Below are 25326 nucleotides of genomic sequence, written 5' to 3' on the forward strand. Positions count from 1 at the left end.
GGGACTAGCAGTAGTCGGCAGAACAAACTAGTCGTACGAGTATCGGGAGCAGTCATTCGGGCATGTAGGTGCTACTAACCATCTGCAAACATCAAGGCCGTCTTACCTCTTCTGTTATATGTTTATGCTGTGCTTAACTTAAACTTACTATGTTGTGCTAAAATTCACCAACTTTAATGTGTTTGTGTAATTGGACGTACTTTGTAACATCCTATAGGTATATGGTTAATAAAAAGTTGGCGTTCCCTACGTACGTAGGCGTACGAACTGAGAAATGTAATACTATTAAAATACGAGTATAGTGTTGCCTACAGAAGAACCTAAATCGTTCCACTTTGAATTTCAAATAACTCTTTTACTTATATTGCAGGTCTCGTATGAAGAATTCAAACTGCAGTTCGCTCAAATGTACGAACATTATGAGCAGAGACGTGCTGACAACATCACAGATCCAGCTGAAAGACAACAGAGACCTATCTCCACGATATCTGGGTGGGATAGACATACAGACGGACAAGTCAAATCTAGGGTACTACCAGACACCGACGACAGTGTAGATAGCACCCCAGTATCTATTAGAAAGTCCAACGTACTCAACCATGGAGCCCAAACTGAAATAGGTAAAGGACTCTCCCTCAGAGAAGTGGAATCGTGCCGGTGTAAAAAACCCAGTGAAAGTACAGAAGACAGTCGGACTACAGTAGTGTATAGTGAAGTGTGTAAAGTGCATAGCCCCGCCAAAACTGTTACAGTTAATACCGAAGTGCCCTGCGACGAAGGTTGTGATACTAGTAATACCGAAGTCGAACATGCCATCGACGAAGAAACTATCGAAGATACCATGCTCAATGCGAATAACGAATTAGTACAATCAATTATCGAAACTCAACTCCTGGAAAGTTCCGAATCGGGAACGGGAACGATAGAACACGATTCAGAAAAAATTGACAAACCTATGTCTCGACAAGGAAGCTTAGACTACATTCCTGTCAGAGACGTAGGCGATAATGTTTCAAAAGACGATAACACTGACAGAAGTGAGGGTCTACCCTCTAGTTTATCAGTGAGTGAAACTGCAAGCCCAGAAAGAATCGCCGATGGATTAAACATAATAACCGAAAGAGAGTCTGAACTATCAGATCCGTCCGAGCTATATTTAACTCCAAGTGAAGCGACTAGTCCTAAAAAAATACAAGATAAGACTGACTCTAGTATTCCAGACGATTCCACGGATGATCCGAAACATATAGCGATAAACATCGTCAATGACGTCCTAACAGTTGCTTTAGAAACTGTGCGGTTAAAAACAGATGACGATACAGATTCAGGTGCCATTTCAGGAGGTATTCCTTCAGAAGGAAACACACCTAACGGCCGAGAAGATTTGGAACAAGATATTGAAGATATTTTAGATGAAAAACAAGCTGCAGAAATTATTGCCAATGAAATAGTCATGGAAATTTTATCCACAGTAGTTTCTAGAACTGAAGAAATTACTGAAGTAGAAGACAGTCCGAATAGTCCTCAAAGAGTTATTCCGTCAGATCATCCTCATGAAGGAAACGTTTTGCCTCTTGACGGTGAATTCATAGTTCCTGTAAAAGAAGAATCGATCAAAGACCTAGAAATTATAGATGAAGAAAATGCCAAAAACGAAAGCCAAAGAATAGAAACTAATGTACAGGAAGAGCATAAAACGCCAGAAATTCCTCCAATATCGACGATTAGTGAAAACATATCGTTAGGGAACAAACCGCAAGAACACGAGGAAGAAAGGGTTTGTGAGAGTGAAAGGGACAAACGACGCGTTAGTTTACCGGGTGATAGTGAAATGAAACAGGATAGCAATAGGGGTGAGGGTATGTCCTCACAGGGAACGAATACGTCGACGTCGCCGAAGCGACCACGCAGTGCTTCTACAAGTACGCAAGTGGATTCTAATCACTTCGGTAAGCTGATCTATTGTTATATCGATTAAAAATTAAAATTTTTTGATGAATATACCGTATTTAGAAACCATATTGTGAACTAAATAATTTATTTACTTGGTATTAGGCAAATTCTGGACTCACCAGATTCGAGATTAGACAGATTCGCCATATGACAGAAGTACACTCAATTTGGTCTTTATGATTTTTTGGGGAAATTATAAAATATACAAAAAAAAAAAGGGGAATATCAAATACGCATCTTTACTTTGTTGTTAATAAAACTTCACAGAAACGAAACGTCCGTCAAAGTGCAGCAGGCCGATGTTCTCGCCGGGACCGACGCGGCCTCCGTTCCGCATCCCGGAGTTCAGGTGGTCTTACATACACCAGCGGCTACTGTCCGATGTCCTATTCTCGCTTGAGACTGATATACAGGTAAATAATATAAAGATCAGCTTTCTAAGTGCACGGTTTTGTATTGATGAAGCTGTATAAACATCTTATAACTTTATCCTATAATCCTTTAAATAAGTAACTGAAACCGCAATTCAATAGAAATACCACTGTATCTTTGGGCATCTTTCAATGCTTAATACCATTAAAAGTAGGATGTATTTAGAAGCTGTGTGGTTCCTGGTAGCCTTCTTTGTTTGTTTTGAATCTTTATTGCACACAGATAAATGGATTTACAGAAGAAATTAAGATTAGGCCTTAATTTTAAAAAATTGGCATAGATAGATAGACAACTCTGGGCTGTTGGTTTTGAACAGTATCTGATAAATCACAAGAAAGTTTAAATTTCTGATTCTGATGATTTCCAGGTGTGGCGAAGTCACTCGACAAAATCCGTGATAGATTTCGTGAACAGCAGTGAAAATGCGATATTCGTTGTCAACACGGTTCATCTAATCAGCCAGCTTGCTGATAATTTGATTATCGCTTGCGGTGGATTGTTGCCCTTACTTGCTTCTGCCACATCGCCTAATGTGAGTTTCTTTTATTGTTCTTTTTAGTGTGGATTTGTTTATGATATTCCCATGAATTTTGGCTGTACCAAAAATCCCGTTCTTCGTTAATACCGTTGACTTGAAGAGCAGAATTTTTCAATCTGTGACATTAAGAATAACGCCAAAAACAATTAATCTAGATACTTTCTACTAATCTATATCAATTACACGTTACGTTCATCTAAGGCGGCCAGTATACGATAGGTTCTGACAGTGACAAAACCTAACGTTAATCAGGGTTATCGTGATACCATGAAGTGGAACTTGAATATTGTTTTACTTTTGTACGCTCTAGAACGAATTAGACGTGATCGAGCCAACACAAGGCATGCCAGTGGAAGTGGCAGTGACTTTCCTACAGAGGCTAGTATCCATGGCCGATGTACTAATCTTCGCGAGTGCACTGAACTTCGCCGAACTAGAGGCTGAGAAGAATATGTCCAGTGGAGGGATTCTGAGGCAGTGCTTGCGATTGGTAAGTAGCATGAGTAGTAAATTTTGGAAGGTAGATGTGGTGCCAAACTTTTAGCACGCTCTGAATATAAGGCCAGTGGTGTTATCCGTACTAATATTATAAATGCGAAAGTGGCGACTAGGCGTCTATCTGTTAAATTTTCGCGGCTCGATCGCTGAATAAAGAGATTTGGCATAGCTTGCGTCCTGGAAAAGGACGTAGGATACTTTTCTTCCTGGAAAATCAAAGAGTTTCCATTTTATTTATGTAAAACCGAAATCCTCACAGACCAAGCATTAGGTGTCACTTTGTCATACATTGTGATGATTCAGTTTTATTGAACTTGGCCAAATATTCAGAAAGAACTGAAAGTTTAGCACGTAGAATTGTAACGTTTTTATGTTATTAGACGTGAAATACGAGTATCATAGAAATAATTTGTGAAATATGAATTTTACGTTATAAAAATGTAGTCTGTTTACGAATGAATTCTTTAGTATTAAAATTGTTATCTTGTATTGGAAAAATTCTAGTGTTTACCATGGAATTTTAGTACCTTCATAGTACTTAGAAGGATCGATGACATGGATTAATTTGATGTTTCGTAAACTTTCAAAGGTACATTGTAGATTTTATGTTTTAGTAACTTAGTAAGTTACGTGAATTTAAAAATAAATCTTCTTATGTAGTTCTTAGATCTACAAAAATATTTCGATTTATAGTTTAATACTCTTATTATCTCTTTTTGAAAATTCTTCAAATAGGTAATGTTGTTCAATGTATTTAAAATAGAAATAGTTAACATACATCCATTCTCTAAGCATTAAGTTTTCACCGACGCGACGTCGCCTGTTATTACTGCTGTATTCGTGCTGCTTCGGTTCCAAACTGAACTGACGGATCTAAGTGCAGAGCTGTCTTTGTCACAACGTTCCCAATGGAAAAAGATAGCAAATACATTTAGAGCTATTTAAGTCAGCAGTGTTCAATTGAGCTAACACCAAAGTATAAGTCCCCCTGAATAAGGTTCAGGTGACACTCAAGTTGCGATTAATCAGCCATTTTGTCAAATAACCACATCCGTCTCTATGACAGTATATGGTTTATTTACTTAAATATTTACATTAGGGTCTCAGAACAAACAATGTTAAAAAACATAATGACTTGGCACGCGGCGGTGAAAATTTATCGTAGAATAGGATAGCTCGTAGCATTCGTAGCGGTAGTTGTAGCGGCATTTGTCGACAGGTGTGCACGTGCGCTGTGCGCAACTGTCTCGAGTGCAAAGAGAGACAGCGTTGCGCCGCCGCAAGAAGCAACCGGAACGATTCACCCTCGCCCAAGGTAAGCTCCCGTACGGTTCTGGGCCCCTGGTACTTCGAAATAAAGGTGTGAATAAAAATGACGTAATTGTTATTAAAAGAAATACAAATAACAACAGAAGACGAAACTAATAATTTAGAAGAGATACCTTGTAAGCTTATCTCTATATAACTTGTATCGTTCCAAAGAACTGTAAAGGATCCCTAAGATGAGGCAGATGTGCAAGAAAAAGTGGCAAGGTCGAGCAATTATTGACACTCAACTTATAAACACTCCTTGATAAATCATAGTTGCCTGGTGTTTAAGTCTATTTCATTCAAATTATTATCATGTGCAGATTTTTATTTATATGTGAATTTAATTAACGAAAAGACGTTCGAAAAGAAAATGATTGCTGTGGTCAAAGTTTTAAAAAAGTTACTAAATAAATCTAATTTGGACGCGTTGGTTTGCTAACAGTTTTTTTAGCAATACTTGGACCGATACATTTTATTTTAGTTTCATACGATATTTATGTATTCCGCAGAGTGTGGTGGCGAGTCTAGCGGACGCTTCCAGTCCAGTGAAAGATCCAGAGAGGCTACTACAAGACATGGACGTAAATAGGCTACGTGCTGTTATTTATAGAGACGTTGTGAGTATTTTTTTTTTTTATTTAACTTATTTTTGTTTAACAATAGCTTGTTCTTCCAAATATGGAAATAGCTGTACTATTACTGATAATAATAACCAGTCTACTTGGTACATTTTGTTCGATATCACACGTGTTCTGATGAGTTATTCAAAAATATTAACTTTATTAAATTGTATTCGTTTAACAATGATCCCTGAAGAATATTTTAGCACGACTTTTTTTTAATTGTGTACCACTGAATTTGTATACTATTGGAAACCCAAATCAATTACAGGAAGAAACAAAACAGGCCCAGTTCCTATCGCTAGCGATAGTGTACTTCATATCCGTGCTGATGGTGTCCAAGTACCGGGACATTCTGGAGCCGCCCGCGCACACGCAACCCGAGTGCGCGCGAAGAGTGCATCATTCGCACGAACACCACGGTACGTCTAAATCAAACTTTTTAGAAAATTCAGTTTTTTTTCTAGGTATTTCTTGTTTCTAGCCGTATTTTAATATTACATTATATTTACGGTTTGTTAATGGTTTGATATTTGCTATTTGAAGTTTTAAGTCGTTCGAGTGATCTTTGTCCACAAAAATCTAGTGAAGCATGTTCTTTTAAAATCAGAGTTATGTACTTGAAATCTAAACAAGATGTCTAAAATTAAAAACTGAAATAGAGATAAAAGTAACTCAGCTCAAAATTTAAGCTAGAGAAAAACTTTTAAATTATTCATTAAAATAGCTTTATTCTTATAAACAGTTCCAAAAATGTTGTAGCCTGTTTGTTGTTACTAATGTTTTTCGACTTCTTAAAGATAATCTTCATAATTTTGATATGTTAAAAAAGTTATTTAAATTTTATTTTATAGTAATGGTTTTAGAAACTAAAAAACAATTTTTCGTCCGGAAATTAGTTTTTTTACACGTAAAATATTCTCCTAGTTAATTAGATTTAAGACTCATTTTTGTAGACCTTTATTACATCAATTATTTTTTTTGTAAATATCTCATCATTTTCATTAGCAAGTCAGAATTGGCGGTATTTTGTTTACTTTTTAGACAAAATTATTGTTTCGAAATTATTTTTTTGAGAATACCACATTTCATCAGATTTAAAATTTTATAAATTCATAATTCTGCTTCTTCAATATTACGCTTAGTCGCACCATTAATTTATATAACAATATTGTCACTATTCTTAGATCAAATCTTTTAAAAGAGCCAAAGATTAAAACTCAGAAGATTTGCCAAAGTATTAATTAGCCACATGTACGGTCAAAAGAAGAAAACACTAAGAAGTATTGTTTTCTGTGAATTCACTAAGCAAACTGTTCCTCCCAGCATGTGCAGAGATTTCTAGAGTGTATTTTGTCTTTACTCAGACTTAAGAGTGACAATGATACAGATTTATGCCAGAGATGACCAGAGATGCCAGGATTTATCAATCCTGACTATGACTGATACATACATAAATCCGTTTCATTTTGACTAAGTGAAATCTGAGCAAACGAAGTACCTCTGTAAATCACTGCCTAAAAGTTATTGACTGTAATTGACTGTGATTTTAACACTTTTACTATAACTATAGAAACCCCTTACTTAGCATATCAGAAGTTTTTTAGTATTATAGTAATCGTAGCTGTTTAATGTTGACCTGAAGAGAGCCGATTGTTCAATCATCAATCCTCTATCGATAAATAAAATTTATCTTCTTTTGACCGTTGTAAGAAACACGAAGGTATACTAATTTAATTTGTATATTATCTGAAGTGGTGTTTTCCCCTTTTTTCACGCCGCTTGAAAAACGCGTCACGATTTGGGACACTGGTAAAATCTACGTTACTGTCACTGCCTACACTGCGATTATCAACATACATGAAACATGGAAACTTGCCACATGCCACATGCAAACAAACGTCTACAACTATCACACTTTATGTTTTGTACATTTAAATAATTCCTATAATGTCCTTCAACTTGATGTTTTGTTCCTTTATACGATGTTTCTTTTTCTACCTGTTGTTTTTCTCACAAAATTATGTTTATATTCTGCATGTAAAACAAATTCCATTTCTTCCTTCATGTTATTCTTTTACATGATTTTACGTATCATGATCGTTATGTTAATTGCTGTCTTAACCATTTCGTTGTTTACCCTCAAATTTTTCGTTTCTCTCATAATTTTGCATGCTCATTTCCATTCATCTATTTTGCTTCTTAATTTTTTACCATAATTGTTACTTCAATTTTTCCCTTACCTTTCTCTCGAAACATTTCGCCATACATTTCAATATATATTTCTCGTTCATCTTACCTTATACCTTTGTCGGAATTACGACGTCTTCCCGTTCCTGTTTGTCCTACTTGATCTTTCTGTCTATCCTCTCCTATGTATGTGATGGCGATCTCACGTCTGCTCTTGCTCCTTCTCTACCTTTTTGCTACATTTTAACTAACCTTTCGATTATCTTACTTCTCGATTCATGCTACATTGCTGATGTCCTCGTCCCTTCAATCTTTCTTCTTGATAAATCTCACATTTCTAACTTCCCTATTCCTGGTCCTTTTTAACTATTGTATCTCGTGTCTGTCCTTCTTATATTTCTTAATCTGATTTTCTTACTCCCTTTGTATTCTTGGTCTCTGTTTATCCTTTCGTATCCTATGCCTATCCGTCCTGTCCCCTTGTGTTGGGGACTGGACGGGACGGCAGGGTCGCGGCCGCTGTTCCCGCAGTGGTCGCACCACGTGTACCCGCAGTTCCTGCCTGGTGGGCACCCCGCTCACCGCCACTCGCACTGCAAGCTCGATTGCGGCCAACACGTTAATAATAACTCGCACGCGCACGCACGCATCGCTAATTTCCACCGCGCGCACGCAGGTAAACAAACCCGGCCCCGAGAAACATCCGTATTACAAAACTAAATACGCACAGATATCGTGGAAGGTTTGGAAAAGTTACTAACACTTTCCAGGTTAATGAAAGAATATAGGATGCATAAAATATAATCCTTGAAACCGTTGATTTCACCAAGGGATTTGTAACTACAAAATAATCTTTTTTTAAATTGCCAAGTAGCTATTTTTAATTCTTTTTGAAACGTAAAGTTCTCAACTCTACCGCTAGTTTGGATACAGACTCGACTGAGAAACACCCGCCAAAGAAAAACAAAATTGGCGCAGTCATGTAATCTTAATGAGTCGCGGGCAGATTTGACGATATCTTGGTATCTATGTAAACTTATAGCGGATTGAACAAATGAGTAACGACTCCAAAATGCAACAGTGTCGCTTAGCTTATACAATGTAGACTTACTCTTTTGTATGATCCACAGTTTGAAGTAAGTAATCCCATTTTGTAATGCGGATGGTTTAAATATTGCATTGTGGTCGATGTTTGCGCACATTGTTTTGTCGAGGCAAAGAGAATTCAACAGATGCAATAAAAATTCCTTTTTTTTTTTGACTCGTGATTATTATAATTTAATAACGTCTAGGCGCGTTCACAAATATTTGAAATCGATAAAGGAAAAACCTTTTGGTGTTTTGCGAGGTGCGTCAAAAACAATCCACAGTTTGTCATCGCTGTTTGGACAAAGCAGTGTCTATAGCACCGCTTGGGCATCGCTGACATGTTTTATTTCGTTAATATTATTTGCGTCATCATTCAATTTAGTGACATCATCAAATCATTAAATGCATGCGAGAGAGTTGATTTTAACTTTTTTTAATGAGTTCTAATTTAGTAGGTTTTGTTTAGATTTAGAGTTTTGCTTTTTGTAATTCAAATGCACATAAAATTGTCTTTCTTTATTTGGAATTCTATCTATCAATGAAAGTAGGAGTTTTTAGTTCTGAGTACTGAACATATTATATTGTTCTGGGAGTAACTACAGCTTTCTCTACAGCACTTAATCTAGTAGTTATAAAGAGAAGTGAGTAGCTGTTGCGTTGCGAATGTTGAAACAGTTCTCATTTACTGCACAGATGGGGTATGCTAGGACAAGAATATGGGCTTAAAGCACCCAAATATCATATCACCCAAATATAAAGTATCATACCTCCAAACACCTTAACATTTATGCATCTTTTCAACTTTCGTAACGAGAACAATTTAAAATATACTAGAACCTGACTGAATAACTGTGTATACTGTGTACCCAAACGCTCTTAGTCATTTAGTCTTAAAGACCCGTATAGAAGTAAAAGTTATACCCTGTAGGAAACCAACTGCTTTGTTTAAGCTTCGTCGATGTTGTGCCAGGACATAAAATCGATCGATCATACATTTATCCGCACTGAACTGGCCGGACGTAACGAATTTTTAGATTCCCTTGTGAAGTTCTTTATTGTAATGCTGAAGAAATTCGGTGGTGTGTACTATTTGTGTAAAGTTTGATGCACATTTTGTTATGAGTGAAATGATTAAATATGTAACTGTTAAATGTTTGTGTTTTCTAAAGTAGTGTGCACGTCATGGACTCTTAAATGTGTATTAGCTGACGCTAGGTTAGTTTGTAGATCTACCACCAAAGCTAGCTACATGAACGTTCAAAAGTCAAGACTCAGGAGTGAGGAAAGGGGTCCGGGAAAAAATAGAAATGGTCCCAAATTACTAAGCACTTAAAGTTAACACGTTTTGCTTAACACTAAACAGTGCCTGCCCTGTTTTGTTATGTATTTATATAATACTACTTCCATAGTTACAGTTTTTAACCCCCGACCCAAAAAGAGGGGTGTTATAAGTTTGACGTGTGTATCTGTGTATCTGTGTGTCTGTGTATCTGTGTATCTGTCTGTGGCATCGTAGCGCCTAAACGAATGAACCGATTTTAATTTAGTTTTTTTTTGTTTGAAAGGTGGCTTGATCGAGAGTGTTCTTAGCTATAATCTGAAAAAATTGGTTCAGCCGTTTAAGAGTTATGAGCTCTTTTCTAGTTTTCTTGTAGAAAAGAAGGTTAGATAACCGTTAGGTTCTTAATATTATGTCAATAGACAAATGTCAAGCTGTCAAGATGGACGTTGCCTAAATACATAATTATTTATTTGAAAATGATGTTTTGGAAAACTCAAATACTTTGGATCGTCGGGGGTGTTATAAATTTTTAATTTACACTTGTTACTCTATTCTTATGTACTTAACAGAATGTGTATCAGCCAAGCCATAAGGTTGCGAAGATTAGTTAATTTCTTTTATAAAAATTGAATAATAATTCGATACGCACGACTGGTACGGTAGAACTATATACGCGGGGTTAAATAAGTTAGTATTTTGTTATATTAATGTGTTGTTTCTTTCTCTAGAACACAACGGCGATGACGTCGAATACGCCATGATTGTAGTGGACGAAAATAACTCTACCATAAACGAACTTGACTCCCCTTCCATGAAGGTAAGGTTTTTTAGTCTTTTCCTAGATTGCCGTTTAGATTTTAATGTGGTTTCCGTCAAAGTGAATATGGCATGTACTAATTTTTAATAGTTTAAACCCCTTTTTCCTCCATCAAGTAATTCTTAGAGATAAAATAGTTTGAGCTCCCCGAACATTTGATTATGAAAACCATTTCAGTAGATGTTTTAATAATGTTCGATTTTTGCTTTGATGTAACTTAAGGTTGATATTAACAAAGGTATATTGTTACGCGTCCTACACATAAAACCATATTATATATCTTTGCACATCAAGACATTTTTCTACGCAGTGAACTAGTGTTTAACGATTGCATATTGTGCTGCGAACTAGATTACATATTTGTAAATGTTTTCAAAAGTGTAGTCTGCCGCTGGATCGTTTCGTGTCGTCGTCGTTCATGTAAATTGTCGTCATGTGCAAGGGCTTTGATTTTACAATTTTTAATGGTGAGATATTTTCCACTATTGAATACCAACCTTACGTTCACATACAGAAAATCCCAAGGGTAATGTATTTTTCCGAAGATTTACTTAGCATGCAGTTAAGACAGGTATTATACTATACAAACATCAAAATACGGTAGTCTAGAAATCACAGAATCTTTTAAAAATAGTGAAAGCATTAGGTCAATCCTTCGGTGTAATGCATGCTCCCTTAAAAGTTCATATAAAAATCATAAATTTATTTTTGGCGAGTTTGATTTGCTACGTACATTGCCCATCATTGGTTTATTGGTTTTCGTTTGGATACGTTAATGTGGTGTCATTTATGATTGGACGCTTCATACATTCGTTCTTACTTTGCCGTCGCGTTTAATTGATAAAGGATGAGACGGAAGAGGGCGTGGCTAAGATCGAAACGACGACTGACGAAGTGAAACCGAATTCTGGGGAGAAGGCCAAGATGGTGGAACTGGCCCTTACGCCGTGCTCTGAGAAAGAAGAGCCACTGTTCAAATCGAGTCTTCGAGTGAAGACTCAGCCTAAGCAGAAGGTCAGTTTTGGGTTATAGGTTCGATTTGTACCTTCTATTTAGTTTAATACGAGTTTCTTTCGAGTTTTGGTGGCGTTTCGGAAACTTGGTGTTTGGTTCTCTCTAGAATTTACTGCAACGGGGTCTATCTCTTTCATTTATTTCAATATAGCTGTGTACTACGTTAGTGAATTCGATAGTAACTCAGTGTGTTATTTCTTTAGAATGATTTACTATATTATAGTTTTATTATTTTGTATTATCAATAATTAACAGAATATAGCGAAGTTCTGCCCCATATATGTAGTCTACCACCTTAATTAAAATTTAGAATGTCCTTAAAAATGACGTATCTATTATTAAATGATCTATATTTTCCTGTCTAAGCTTCCCAGCGCAAGATCCAAAACATTGTCGGGGATTACGGTTTCGGTTGTAAACCTGGTTTGTACACGTTGAATTAAACACAACCCCTTAGTGTGAACACCTGAAATTAATGGTTTATGGAAACCTGGTAATACGCTAGATAAATAACCAAATCTAATACATACACTGATTTTTCTAACAGTGGCAAAGAGAAAGTAGTAGGTATCTTTAAGTAATTTGATATTAATCAAGTCAGTATCATAGCAATAAAATGATTATCATATTATTATGATCATCGCAATCGTTAATATTGGCAGGATTTTTGCTACTTTTTCCAAAACTCTACCTATCTTAATATTTTTAATGAGATTTAATGATACTGTATTATAGGTTTCCAAACCAGATTACACAAGCTTGTTAAACAAAATGTAATATGGACAAAATACACTGCGTGCAATTTAAATAGGTATAAGTACACTAACCACAGAGTACGCTAATGCTACACTCACTATGTCACATAAAACGTATTGTAAATACCTACGTACATGCATTTTTTTTTTGTTATTATCACAGTTGTTTTCAAATTCACTTTCACTGCTATGACTACAAACGATAGAGCCTAAAAACTCAGCGTGTATTTTGATTTCAAATTCACAAGAGTATAATGAAAGGTTAATGTAATAATACCTGTATATTTTTTTGTAAACAAGGTAAGGTACTATGCAATAAATTTAATACTATTAGGGTTTAAGTTTATTAATTGTAAAAAAATACTACAAAACCTAGGTATTCATTTCATAATAAGTTCCTCCGCAATTTCATCTCACTTTATAAATTCTAGATCTCGGTCTAGGCCTAGAATTCTATTAGTAAATAGAAAATTAATATCACCTGTGTATTTCAGCATCCATAAAATACTATAATTATTATTATGTATGTACTAGTATTGCATGTTTTACGCTTCGCTTGCTTCTCCACCTTTAATTAGTTTGCATGTTATTATCACTTTACTGAAATTGGCCAGAAAAATAGCGTAAAGGATATAATATACTAGGTGCTTTACCTGATAAAGTTTTGGTCAAAGAAAATCGAATCCCGCGCGATCTGAAAAGAGATTGGTCGGTTCGGTTACTTATATGGACGTGTTCATGACTCGTTCAATACGGCGGTTGTAGTCGCATACATACGTTATAGTGATTCAAACTAGTTTAAACCCTGCATCACGCTAGGGATTATGCTCAATTTGACCAAACCTTTAATTTCGTTCAATATTAGAATTCATTCGTCTATGGAATATAATTGAGACGTTCACATAAGCATGAAGTCTATTCTAGACAAGCACTTTTTCCATAGACCAGTGGGTATAAAGAAGTAAAGTAATACGACAAATTGTTAAAAAAAGGAAATAGGGCTTGAAAAATTAGTTTTCTGGTCAAGTTCTATGCTTTTTACCCCTCTTTTTGAAAGTAATAATTTTGTAGACGTGTTTTTATATCCACTGGTATTTTCTCTCTTCACTTACCTATATTATAGAATTGATATAAGCCTTACTATGGATATCATATTATTATGAGTATGTATTTCTATTAATTAATTCTATTATTAAATATGTGTACTTGTTTATAATAATATCAATAAAATTTGCTGTAACTGATATTATGTATTTATATCCTAACAATTCTTTGTTTATATACGCAATAAATATTTTTGTACCGATTGCTAATTTCACGTTCTTACAATTTCAAATTGTATGTCAAAACTGTATCTGTGTAAATGGCTTATTATTTATGAGTGAAGATGCCAACTTATATTCGAACTCATAACTATTCGTCACACGAACGCTTTTCTAAAGTATGTTTAAAAATCGTCGACTCCAACACAAGCCAAAATATTCAATTAACGCTCACCAGCAAGCGTTGTAATTCTAACACTGTAAGCTTCGATCGATTTTGTTGTGGTCTTCTTCTCAGACCAGGATGCGTTTGGAACCCTCGTAACTTTAGTTTTATAATTTACGAATTAATTAGTATCACCGGTACATCATTGTCTTACAAATACCATAATTGACAACCAAAAAGTGTATGGTGAGTGGGGTACCCAATCTGAATAAATGATTTGATCGATCGATCCTATTTGTAATCTGTTGATAGGACACTTAGAAACGTTGTTATTTTTCAAAAGCCGTATGGTCTTTTTTGGCAATTAACAACGTCGCTTAATTACTTAATATACCAGCAGATTAAGAATAGATTGCTTATTAATCTGGGCCGTTAGCTAAGCGGATGAATACATTCTGTGTCAGGCCGCGAACGCTGCTAGAAACGAATAGATGTTTCGTGGCATTCCCCGTACGATCTTAATTTGTTGTCCGTCATAGAGGGACTGACTAACTAGACTGCGAAAAGTTGCAATTACAGAGGGTCTTATTTTATATCGCGAAAAGCTCACGTGTGAATCGCGGACTTATGTACGACGGCGATTTGTGCGCGAGGGAAAACTGAGCTTATTGTAACCCCATTTGCTGCATTTTAACGTGCGATATAAAAGCGTCCGTGTGAAGGTGGGCTTAGTTCGTTTTTATTGATATTGAACAAAATTAACGTGGTCCAATCTGCAATAATCGCCAGAGCGTGGACTCGATAGAAGACGCGGGCTCGTTCCATCTCAACTCCACTGAAACCACCAACAACGACCCCGAGACATCCAGCGAGATTGCGCTAGATGACAACAAACATCCCGTAAGTTATACTCTTTGCTTGTTTATTATTTACTAGCTGATACCCGCGACTTCGTTCGCGTGGATGTAGGTTTTTTAAATTCCCGTGGGAACTCTTTGATTTTCCGGGATAAAAAGTAGCGTATGTGCTAATCCAGGGTATAATCTATCTCCATTCTAAATTTCAGCCCAATCCGTTCAGTAGTTTTTGCGTGAAGGAGTGACAAACATACACACACACACACACACATACAATCTTTCTCCTTTATAATATTAGTGTGATCACTAGTTGTGATTGCTAATTCTACAAAAAAGCCGATACCTCAGGGCCCTTCCACAATACTAGAATGTAACGTTAAGTTCCCACGATGTGTAATTGTGGACTTTTAACGACGCGATGTCGCACCGCAAGTATTGTAAAAGGATTTACTCTTGTAAAATGCATTTTTAACTGAATGCAAGAAATTTTTTTTTTTCAAAACTTAGTATACGTATTTGTAGAGACTGCTTTTACTTAGACTGTGAAGTTGACCAAAGTCAATAAGCTCTGTTTAAATTTTTGTGCGCTCCATCTTAGGCTGCATCATCACTTGCTAGCAGATCTGCGGCCAAGCGCTAGTCTATAAATTAAAAAAAAATCGGCTTTATACTTATTACCGTAGAAAACATTAAAAAAATATTATTTCTAGGTAAGCAATGACGAATCATGGACGGACGTCAACTTGAATGAAGACGGAGAAAGAGGTCCTGCCACAATCACTGGTAGGACGAGGGATCACGAAGGAAATGTTCATGAAGGTAAGTTCGATTGAATTTTAAAGCACTAAATAATGCATAATGAAGGAAAAATTTTTCTGTAGGTATGTATCATTTTGATGCAGTAGTGGTGTTTTCTTTCATAGTAATAGATCCCTGCCCATCAGTGAAAAGTAAGGGATTTTCTGGAAACAATAATCGCTATACTTTACAAAGTTGTACACGCATGTTTCGTAAAATATAAGATTCACACACGTTAGGACTGATTGATTTCTTTTTGTTACAGATATAGACAAACAAATTCATATGAGAAATTCGGAGCATCATCACTTAGCTCAGCGTCACCAGAACAGAAGTTTGCAAACTGCGCAAAGACATTTACATCCAGTAAGCTTAAGAATTATTTTAGTGTTCAGTGTAAAAAACTTACTAAATCATAATAGTTAGATCGCGCTACCAACCAACGTAGGTTTTGCCTGCGCTAGGAAGATAGACTTGCCCGTTTTGTCTCCGAGTCGCATGTCCGAAGATGCCAAATCTTAAATCATAATATGGTGTAAATAGATATGAAAATGTCTGAATTACCGACAATCGTCACCAACTATCACATGCGTTAAAAACGATGTCAGATTACCTTTAAATCTATTAGATTACAACCAATACAACTGAACTAACGTCATTGGATTTTTTTTGATGACAGCCTTAATATCCAGGGATTATGCGCGCACATTTTTCCTTCGGCTTCGTCCCCGTAGCGTTCGTAGCGTTCCCTAACACTTAATTTTGTTACACTGTAACGTAATTACGCGTATTTCTGCTCTTGAAATTTCGCTTTTGTCTTGTACAAGGACAAGCTGATGGACTTGATCTATCAACGCACAGCTCAAACTACATGATGGATCGGGCTGAAATTTAACATGGAGATAGCTGTTATGACATAGACATCCGCTAAGAAAGGTTTTCTCAAAATAAACCCCCTACGATAGGCCCCCTAGGGATAACCCCTAAAATAGGGGTTTGAAACTTATATACTCCACGCGAAGTCGCGGGACTAAGCTAGTATTTTATAAGGTCTATGTTGTGTTTTCTGATTTTAAAGGATAACGAAACCCTCGCCGGCCTTACAATGAACGCATCGATGTCCGCGGATGGTGTTTCTCGAGAAGCATCCCTTACGCACAAATTGGAGACAGCGTTGGGACCAGTGTGTCCACTGTTGAGGGAAATCATGCTGGACTTCGCGCCGTTTCTCTCCAAAACTCTGGTTGGAAGTCATGGACAAGAATTGCTAATGGAGGGTAAGTTTTGATAAAATTATTAGAGTAATATTGTTTTGACAACATTATTAACTACCTTGAAAAGCACGCTAAGCGTCGGTCCCACTAATATCACACTAATATTATAAAAGCATTGAGATAAATGTATAGAACGGCTATTCCGCACAAAAATCGTGTTCTAAGCTATCAAACTTAATAATTTATGACACTAATCATTAAGTTACATACAAAAGCTGCTACTCACATCAGAAAAATCTTGTATATGATTTGTCAGTGTGTAGTACCCAACCGTCGTTGCCAACGAGGCAATTATACACACCTACTACCCAAATCCATTAATTTCAGGTCTCCAAACCTTCAAATCCAGTACCTCAGTAGTGGAACTGGTGATGCTGCTGTGCTCCCAGGAGTGGCAGAACTCTCTGCAGAAGCACGCTGGTCTGGCGTTCATAGAGTTGATCAACGAAGGTCGGCTGCTGTCACACGCCATGAGAGACCATATCGTTAGGGTAGCGAACGAAGCCGAATTCATATTGAACAGGATGAGAGCTGATGATGTCCTCAAACATGCAGATTTTGAGGTATTTTTGCAAATTTTTTCTAAGTTGCCCTCAAAATAGGTAAAAAAAAAACTACTGTCTGAAGTGTTGAGAAGATGATTTAAAGAGGTGAAAATTGTCTAATGCCATTTTGTCGCAAATATAAATCAATTGGTTTGGATTGTTTTTTTGGGAAAATACGACAAAAATAAATAGCTGTAGTTTTTTGGTTAAAATTTGGCACTTGCGTCGAATGGCGTCACCCAGTTAGTTACATACAAACGGGCAGATGCAGTGGCACTTGCGCTGCTTTTCTGTCGCTTTACGCTTGACCTGGAAAGGGGGTTCTTAGGGTATCTTCTTTTTTTTGTTTACGGCCTTCCTCAGTCTCAAATACACAATACAGTTCACTAGTCTCAAGCAACTTGAAGAAAGCAAAAAGGATATTGGCTGCTAGTTCTCAGGTTTAAAGGTATAACTCGGTCGCGTTAAGTTTGCACCTCGCTGGAATGCGGCGCCTCTCCCACTGCCCCGCTCACCTCCCCGCGGTCGTCTGTCGCGTCAGTACGGTTCGCATACTGTACCTAAACGTCAGTGTGATGTAATATACGCGAGGTGCAAACTTAGCTTGACCGTTACAATGTCAGTGTAAACTATGTAGTTTCTCATGAGATATTACTTTATTACAGTGTCTCTGCGCCACAACAAATCAAGAGAGAGGTGAAGAAGAGCGAACTTGCGAGCGACTCATAGCTGCGGCCCGACGCCGGGACCAAGCGTCCGCCGCGCGGTTGTTAGATAAGCTACAACACGCCGCCGCAGCCAGAGCCGGGTAACTATACCTACTTGTGTAAATCTATCTAAAGCGGAATTTCCATAACGAAATTAGTCTTATGCATTGTGAAATTAGACGTTTACACATGCAATTGATAATTAAATTAATGTCGGGAAACAAATTTCGTAATGTAAATTCCGCTTTAGTGAAAACAATCTATAACTCGTGTCATTAAAGTATGGAGTGTAGAGCACGGTCTCCGTTGATAGAAAGTGTGCGTTAAAATGTGCTAAGTAAGGGTGGCGTTACAAGCCAAAGGGCAAATTCAAAATAACACACTTTTAGTTAATATATATTTAATTCATGATTAATGATTTTGTTTATAGTGTGAGCGAAGGCGAATCAATAGACGGAGGGTTTTGGAAACTGGACTCTTGGGAAGATGATGCGCGCAGAAGAAGAAGACTGGTGCCGGATGCTCGCGGCAGAAGGCACGCTACCCGGTCACATCACGCGCCGCTACCGCCGCCTAACGACGCTATTTTACAGGTAAACATATTTTTACACGACTTCAAAAAAACACACACTCGAATAGAGAAACTCCTCCTTTTTTTTGGAGTCTGTTAAAAAGGTAGATCTTAATTCGACGAGGACCTATTTTTGTTTTTGGCGGATACTCGATCGATCGATGGATTTAGATTTGGTTTTTGATAATTTATTCTTTCACTAAAAAATATGTTAAGTGGATCCCATTTAAAATTGGTAAATATTCAATGACTTCAACGAAAATTAAGGATAAAACTTCTCCAGGGACGAGAGTAAATCACTCGCGATCGGAGTTAACTTTCAAACCTGCGTGGTTCATACACTTAACTAATTATAAGAAATTGAAGCATTTTCGTAATTTCTAAATCCAATCATTGTTAACTCTTTTTTTTTCGAGAAGTATATGCACAAAATAAATGCATAATTTAATTGCTCGCGTGATCAGAGGTAAAGCGCCTGGCTGATTTTTCTCTGCAAAAGCTTCTTGCCAAAATTTTAGAATTGTGTCGATAGACGCCACTAATACCGATTGGTTCAAAATCTTAAGGTCTCAGTTCGGGGTCAACCAGTAGTAGTTAATTAGAATACATGTATGTTATTCGTTATCAGGCCACGGAAGAATTACACGCAAGAATCGCTCAGGCGTCAGGGGGAGCGCAGTTACCCGCGCCGCCCGCCGCTGAGTTATTGGACGACGCTGAATTACTCTTGGATGAACGGGACGCCGAACAAGACCTTACCGGTAAGAGCTAGGTTATAGGATAGAACAACTCCAGTTCTATAAAAAAGCAAAAAGATTTTAATAATTTCGTACCTACGTTAATATTGACCTATCTACACTTTCCGATTTTCCATTTCAATTCGAGTTCCGTATGAAGCTAAAAGTTTTCAGAAAGAAAATCTGTTTATCTAGGTATTTTAATACCTATATCTGCGATTTATGAATTGTTGTATCGAACGGATGAATTTAAAAACCCGCCACAAGGCGGTGGTGCTTTTTTCGCGGTATTTCAAGTACTTTATTCTTTATCTGAAAATCACCTTTTGTATTCATTATTTACATTTGATGCAAGCTACTTCAGTTCCAAATTTCGTCAAAACGGTTTAACAGATGGGCGTAAAAAGGTAACAGATAGACATACAGACTTTCGCATGTACTATAATATTAATATGGATATTGGATATGTAATGTCCAGGTCCAGTAAACATCAGCACGCGCGCGAAGCTGGTGGCCCCAGGACTGACCGCCCCCGGGACGCTGTCTCTGACGTCTACGGAGCTGTACTTTGAGGTGGACGAGGAAGACCCCGAGTACAAGAAGATAGACCCTGAGGTAGGCATCTCATTAAAGGCGGAAACAAATTATCGGACGCGGCTGACGGACCCTGCTGACCGTTGCGACTTATACCTATCTGGGTTAACTATACGGTCTCAGAATTCAACTCTCAGAACTCTAGTAGCAATTCCGCGAAATTATTGCATCAAAAACCTGTCGCACTTAAGAACTTTTTCTATGAACGCGCTACACACCTAACGCATGTGCATAACCGTACCACGCGAATATGACCATTTAGGTGCTACACAACTTACGACCTTTGACTGTAGTAGTCATTGAACTGTGCAAACGATCGGACGCCCGACAGAATTCTGGTCCTCTGGATGTTTTTGTCGGCCGAAAACATCCGGATGAGTCCGCAAGCCGCGTCCCAAACAACTGTACACCTATCTGTCTTACGGACACGCCCGATAGTTTATTGCTGCCTAAATAGAACTCTAGTCTCTAACTATGGTGATATTATGCTAATAATAAAATTATGTATTCTCTATTATCGGCCGAAAAGTCTACGCTACTTCGTTAATAGACTGGGGGACTTCCTGATAGCTCTAGCTTTGATGAATAGTTACAAAATGAGCTTACAGAAAATATGTCCGAGTAACTATGCCCTCAGTCGTGGGTTTGGGCGTATTTTGTCATTTAGGTAATTTACGAGTATATCTCAACTTTATCTGAATAAAGTAAGTTTTACAATGCAATTTTTACGCGCTTACTTAACTTTTTTGGTTCTCCTGTTAATAAAATAAAGTCAAAACGACACTTTTTCAGATTTTGCATGTGACTATCTAGTCACAAAAGTGGCATAGGTACTTTATTCAAGGTTCCTCGGTGAAAACTTCTGTAGACGACCAACTCCAATTTCTCCAATTTCTTCTGGCGAATGATAATGTAACGCTTAATAAACAGCAAATAGTTGAAGGAGGAATTAATAGGTACCAATAATTCCTACCCCATTTAAGACTATGCTTACAAGTATTCAACCTACCACGATAAGTTTCCTTAATCAGTTGAGCTGACACCCATTGAGTCCATTGACCATAAGTTTTTGTCCTGCACATAAATGCTAACGCAGATTTAAATCTGGCAAAACATTGACCTATACATAACTTAAACGAATGAGATTATTTCGTGCTCGACAAAACTTAGCGTATATTAGAAAATAAATACGTTAAGTTCTATAACGAGTCGTTAAAATTTGTCGAACTACTCTGAAAGTCGGAATTCAATAAATAACAGTAAGATACGCGAAACAGATCTCTAAATATGTTTAAGCTGCTAATAACGACTCACCCATAGTTAATAAGTCCCAAACATTAATTTAACAACACATTAAAAGAAAACCGCACAATAAATTTCCTTTTTATCGCTTTATAAATAAAAGTTTAAGTTTTTTCTCATGGGTTTTTGTTTAAAAAATAAAATAGGGTCTCTTATGACAGAGGTGAATTCAAATAAGGTGTGACGTTAGATCTTTGTACGATTATTTATTTAAGGTCTGTGTTTGTTCAAGAAGTAGTAAAATGAAAATTATGTCGTTCACGCCGCGACCCAAATGATGTAAAGCCTTGAAACAGCGCCAATACAAATTCAATCTTATGAATTGTAAAATTAAATTTAAATTGGAATGTTCGTGATTGTGATTTAGGGATGTTTGTAAATGGAGCAGTGTGTGATATCGATAGCGTGTATAGGCGTGTAATATAGGCGGGTAACCGAATATGAGGCACTTTTAACTGTTCGAACAATGGAGCCCCGCGGAGCGGTGGCCCGCGAGGCGCCACGCTAGTGACGTGCTACATTCATATTTATTTTATACGGTGAAAAGTTATATTTCAATATTTAACTTGAAATATTCGCAGTATTACATTTTTCAAATAAATTCTCAAGGCATGAGTAATTCTTGTCATCAATTTTCGTTATTGATTATTGTCAAAATATTTTGAAAAAATCGTAGAGGGTTAGCTTGGACTCTAAGCGAACCGCATTTTTATGGGATAGAAAAAAAATACCAGTAACAACTCCACCCTATCATCCTGTCAGTTAAGTTTAGAAAAAGCAACATGTTTGTATAATCTGCCACCTGTTCTGTACTTCGGTAATTTTAACAAAGAACGAATCGTCTTGTGACTCTACCATTGCAATGAAAGCCCTTAGTGTCAACTATGTTTATATCGATAGCGATGGTCTGTAATATAAAAACAAGATTATCGATATATCCATGGCGCTTGCCTATTCGTCAGCGGTGTGTGGCTCGAGCCCTCAGTGCGGGACAGTGGGACAATGGCGTCCCGTCGCGCTCGCGAGCGGGACGAGGCCGGACAAGTTGTAATGTACAGGCGGGCAGCACGAGGAATTGTTCCTAGAACCACGGGTAAAGGGTTTCAAATTACTAACAATAAAACGAGTAACTGTTTGACTGACTTATCAACGTACCATTGGCTCTAGAAAATTTGCATGTAGGTTTTCCTTATAACGAGTAAGATATTCCAACAGGCTTAGTTCTTAAAAACTAATATCCCCGTGTACGAAACACGCAATAAAACTTCTTTCTAGTAAATAACTGCGGTCTGGAATAATGTTCCTTTCAAATGATGAAAGAATTTTTCAAATACATAGGTGCAGTGGTTTCGGAGATTCTACAAACTCATAAAATTCGCTCTTTCTTTGCATTATTAGTTTGTGAATGTTTATGTATGTATGTGACGTATACGTAAAAATGGACTAATATTTAAACGAAATGCAATTTATTTACACAGGAAATTAATTTACCGAGCGTGATCGCTTCTTAATGAATTAAACATAACACTAAATTATGCATTCAATCGCGTGTAATAAAATATATGCAAATATTTAATTCATATGTTTGTGTACTGTAGAACATCGCTCAGTATTACAATATTGCTTTTTTTAAGGAGCGGTTAACTGCAAAAATAGTATTTGTTTTCTCGCCAAAAAACGTGGGAATTTTCTGAAACTGATAAGTTTGCCACCTAGAACCAAACTACAAACCTTGGTAACCGTCCGGTTATCTGTCAGCGGGGTATATCTCGTGAACCGTAATAGGTAGAGAGCTGAGATTTTCACATAATGTGTATTTTCTACTGCCGCTATAACAACAAATAATAAAAATTTAAAAATGGGCGCCATGAAAATTTAAAATACTTAAAAAGTGTTTTTTCTTATACGATTTTCACTTGACGAATTTTTATTTAAAATTCCCACGTTTTTGGCGATTACTCAAAACTTCGTAAAATATGGCAGAAAATTTAATTTCTCCAATAAACGAACGTTGTACGGACGAAGTGTTGACGCTGACTTAATATACAAGTAGTTTAAAGTAGTTTTTATTGCTAATATACATTTTTTATTGTGAGTGAATAAATGTATACAACTATGAACAGTTCCGGATTTGGCCCGCATGTGGTCCGAAGAACTATGGTAACATAAGTTTAGTGATGTTACGATTAGTGTAGCTAAGGGCACTATTTGCTTAGCTGTCTCGATATAATGAATTCATCGCTGGTCGCTGTGAGTTATGAATCGTGACTAAGTTATAAGAGGTAGCGGGAATGAGGAACTGGTAACATTTGTGATGTTACTATTGGTGTAGCTGAGGGCACTGTTTGCTTAGCTGTTGCAATATAATGGATGCATCTCTGACCGCTGTGAGTTATGAATCGCATCTATGTTATGAGATGTAGCGGAGATGAAGAACTATAATGGCGTTTAAATTTAATGATGCTACGATTTGTAAGGACACTATTTGCTTAGCTGTCTCGATGTAATGAATTCATCGCCGCTGTGAGTTATGGATCGCGTTCAAGTTATGAGACGCATCGGTAATGGAGAACTACTTATGATTTTTAATCATGTTACGATTTGTTAGGGCACTATTTGCTTAGCTGTCCTGATCAAATGAATTTCATGCTGGTCGCTGTTAGTAATGCTGTCATTTAAGTTAAAAGAGGTTGCGGATTCACTGATTTGTTGCGCAAATAACTACAGCAAATGTTTATAAAAGAAGAATTTATTTGCATCCTTAATCTTGATTTCATTTTGCAAAATCCATCAGGTTTTCCTCGATTTCTTGGGATGAAAAGTTTACTGTATATCCCCACCTCCAAAATGCAAACTAATTACAGTGTCAAAATTCACCAAGAATGGGTTAACGGTTGCTTTGTTAAAACGTAACATACTGGCAGGCTGTCAAACAGATACACATTCGTATTTACAATATTAGTATGGATTTATGAATGTTTTAAATTAGACGCCATATTCCTTGTCTTAGACCATAAGGTTATTATCCAACTGTTTCCGAGGTATTATTTACTGCGACTAATTCAAACGACTTCAGAGATTGTAAATTGAATTCCTAATGGGGCATTTTATTTGTTTATGCTAATACCCGGTTTTAATTAACCGTGGCGTGTATGGGTGTATGGGTGGCGGGAGGGAGACAAAAACTATTGGAATTCGGACTATGCGTGTGCGCTTAAACATTGAGTAGTACACCATAGAGCTGCAAACCTCATACATTAGGCGTCAAAACTGCATCCCCACCTATTATATATTTTAAAAGCAAATATAATATATCTCTCACTTAGATTAAGGATTGGTCGTTGCTGTGCTCCGAGGCGTAGTGGAGACCAATCCTTAATCTAAAGGCGTCTCATTACTTTTGTTAAAATACTGTAAGAATTTCATCCTAATATGGTAATAACTGTCTCTGTTTTATGGCGTCTTCTCCTTCTTCTCCCTAGCATTTATCTCATTTTGCGTTATGGTCTTTCTGCTAAGCTGCTTTCATTTTCTATGGTATATAGCATCTTTCCGTTAGGGGCTGTGTAAATCAGCATGTGCGATTGTCAATCCACCGTTTCTTTGGCCGACCTTATCTTAGCAGCCAATCGCTGACCATTACTTGCATGTTAAGACAACTATGACCCACTTAAATCTGAAAACCTTAACAGCCTAGTGTAGTCTAGGGTTAGGGTCGTACTTACTGTAGTAGGTAGTATAATAAAATATAATATTATGTAGGTAGGCTTGTCTGTTATCAATAAAGACAGTCGTCATCTAACAGTGGTTTGATTTGGACCCAAGTACCATTACACTTACTTGTATATTGATGGTCTTGTAGACAAGTCCTTTTAACTTTTCGTATAGAAACTTTTGGATCGCGTCATTTACTGCTGTTAACTCTAGTATATGGCATCTCAATGTGCATCATAAAAGCGATCTGATTTATTTGACCGTGCGTCATTATTGAAATGTGGATAAATTAATAATAGT

General features: G+C 36.9%; 1 protein-coding gene across 11 annotated transcripts in view; it reads left to right on the forward strand.

The window, feature by feature from the left end:
* Positions 1-25326, forward strand: part of LOC123876254 (neurobeachin) — a 507523-nt gene that overhangs the window by 303866 nt on the left and 178331 nt on the right. For 7 of the 11 annotated variants that reach the window (XM_045922451.1, XM_045922447.1, XM_045922448.1 and 4 more), the window contains 20 exons: positions 371-1949; positions 2221-2366; positions 2753-2917; positions 3234-3413; positions 4641-4736; positions 5242-5349; positions 5624-5774; positions 8051-8218; positions 10642-10730; positions 11577-11744; positions 12111-12167; positions 14717-14827; positions 15495-15603; positions 15848-15948; positions 16661-16859; positions 17184-17419; positions 18067-18209; positions 18539-18701; positions 19308-19440; positions 19895-20031. In XM_045922451.1, coding sequence (XP_045778407.1) covers positions 371-1949; positions 2221-2366; positions 2753-2917; positions 3234-3413; positions 4641-4736; positions 5242-5349; positions 5624-5774; positions 8051-8218; positions 10642-10730; positions 11577-11744; positions 12111-12167; positions 14717-14827; positions 15495-15603; positions 15848-15948; positions 16661-16859; positions 17184-17419; positions 18067-18209; positions 18539-18701; positions 19308-19440; positions 19895-20031 — 4239 coding nt within the window. The remainder of the gene's footprint in view (positions 1-370; positions 1950-2220; positions 2367-2752; positions 2918-3233; positions 3414-4640; positions 4737-5241; positions 5350-5623; positions 5775-8050; positions 8219-10641; positions 10731-11576; positions 11745-12110; positions 12168-14716; positions 14828-15494; positions 15604-15847; positions 15949-16660; positions 16860-17183; positions 17420-18066; positions 18210-18538; positions 18702-19307; positions 19441-19894; positions 20032-25326) is intronic. The other 4 variants (XM_045922450.1, XM_045922453.1, XM_045922455.1 and 1 more) reach the window with 4 other exon arrangements.

Source organism: Maniola jurtina, chromosome 21, assembly GCF_905333055.1.
Source record: "Maniola jurtina chromosome 21, ilManJurt1.1, whole genome shotgun sequence".
In the NCBI taxonomy this organism is placed as follows: Eukaryota; Metazoa; Arthropoda; class Insecta; order Lepidoptera; family Nymphalidae; genus Maniola; species Maniola jurtina.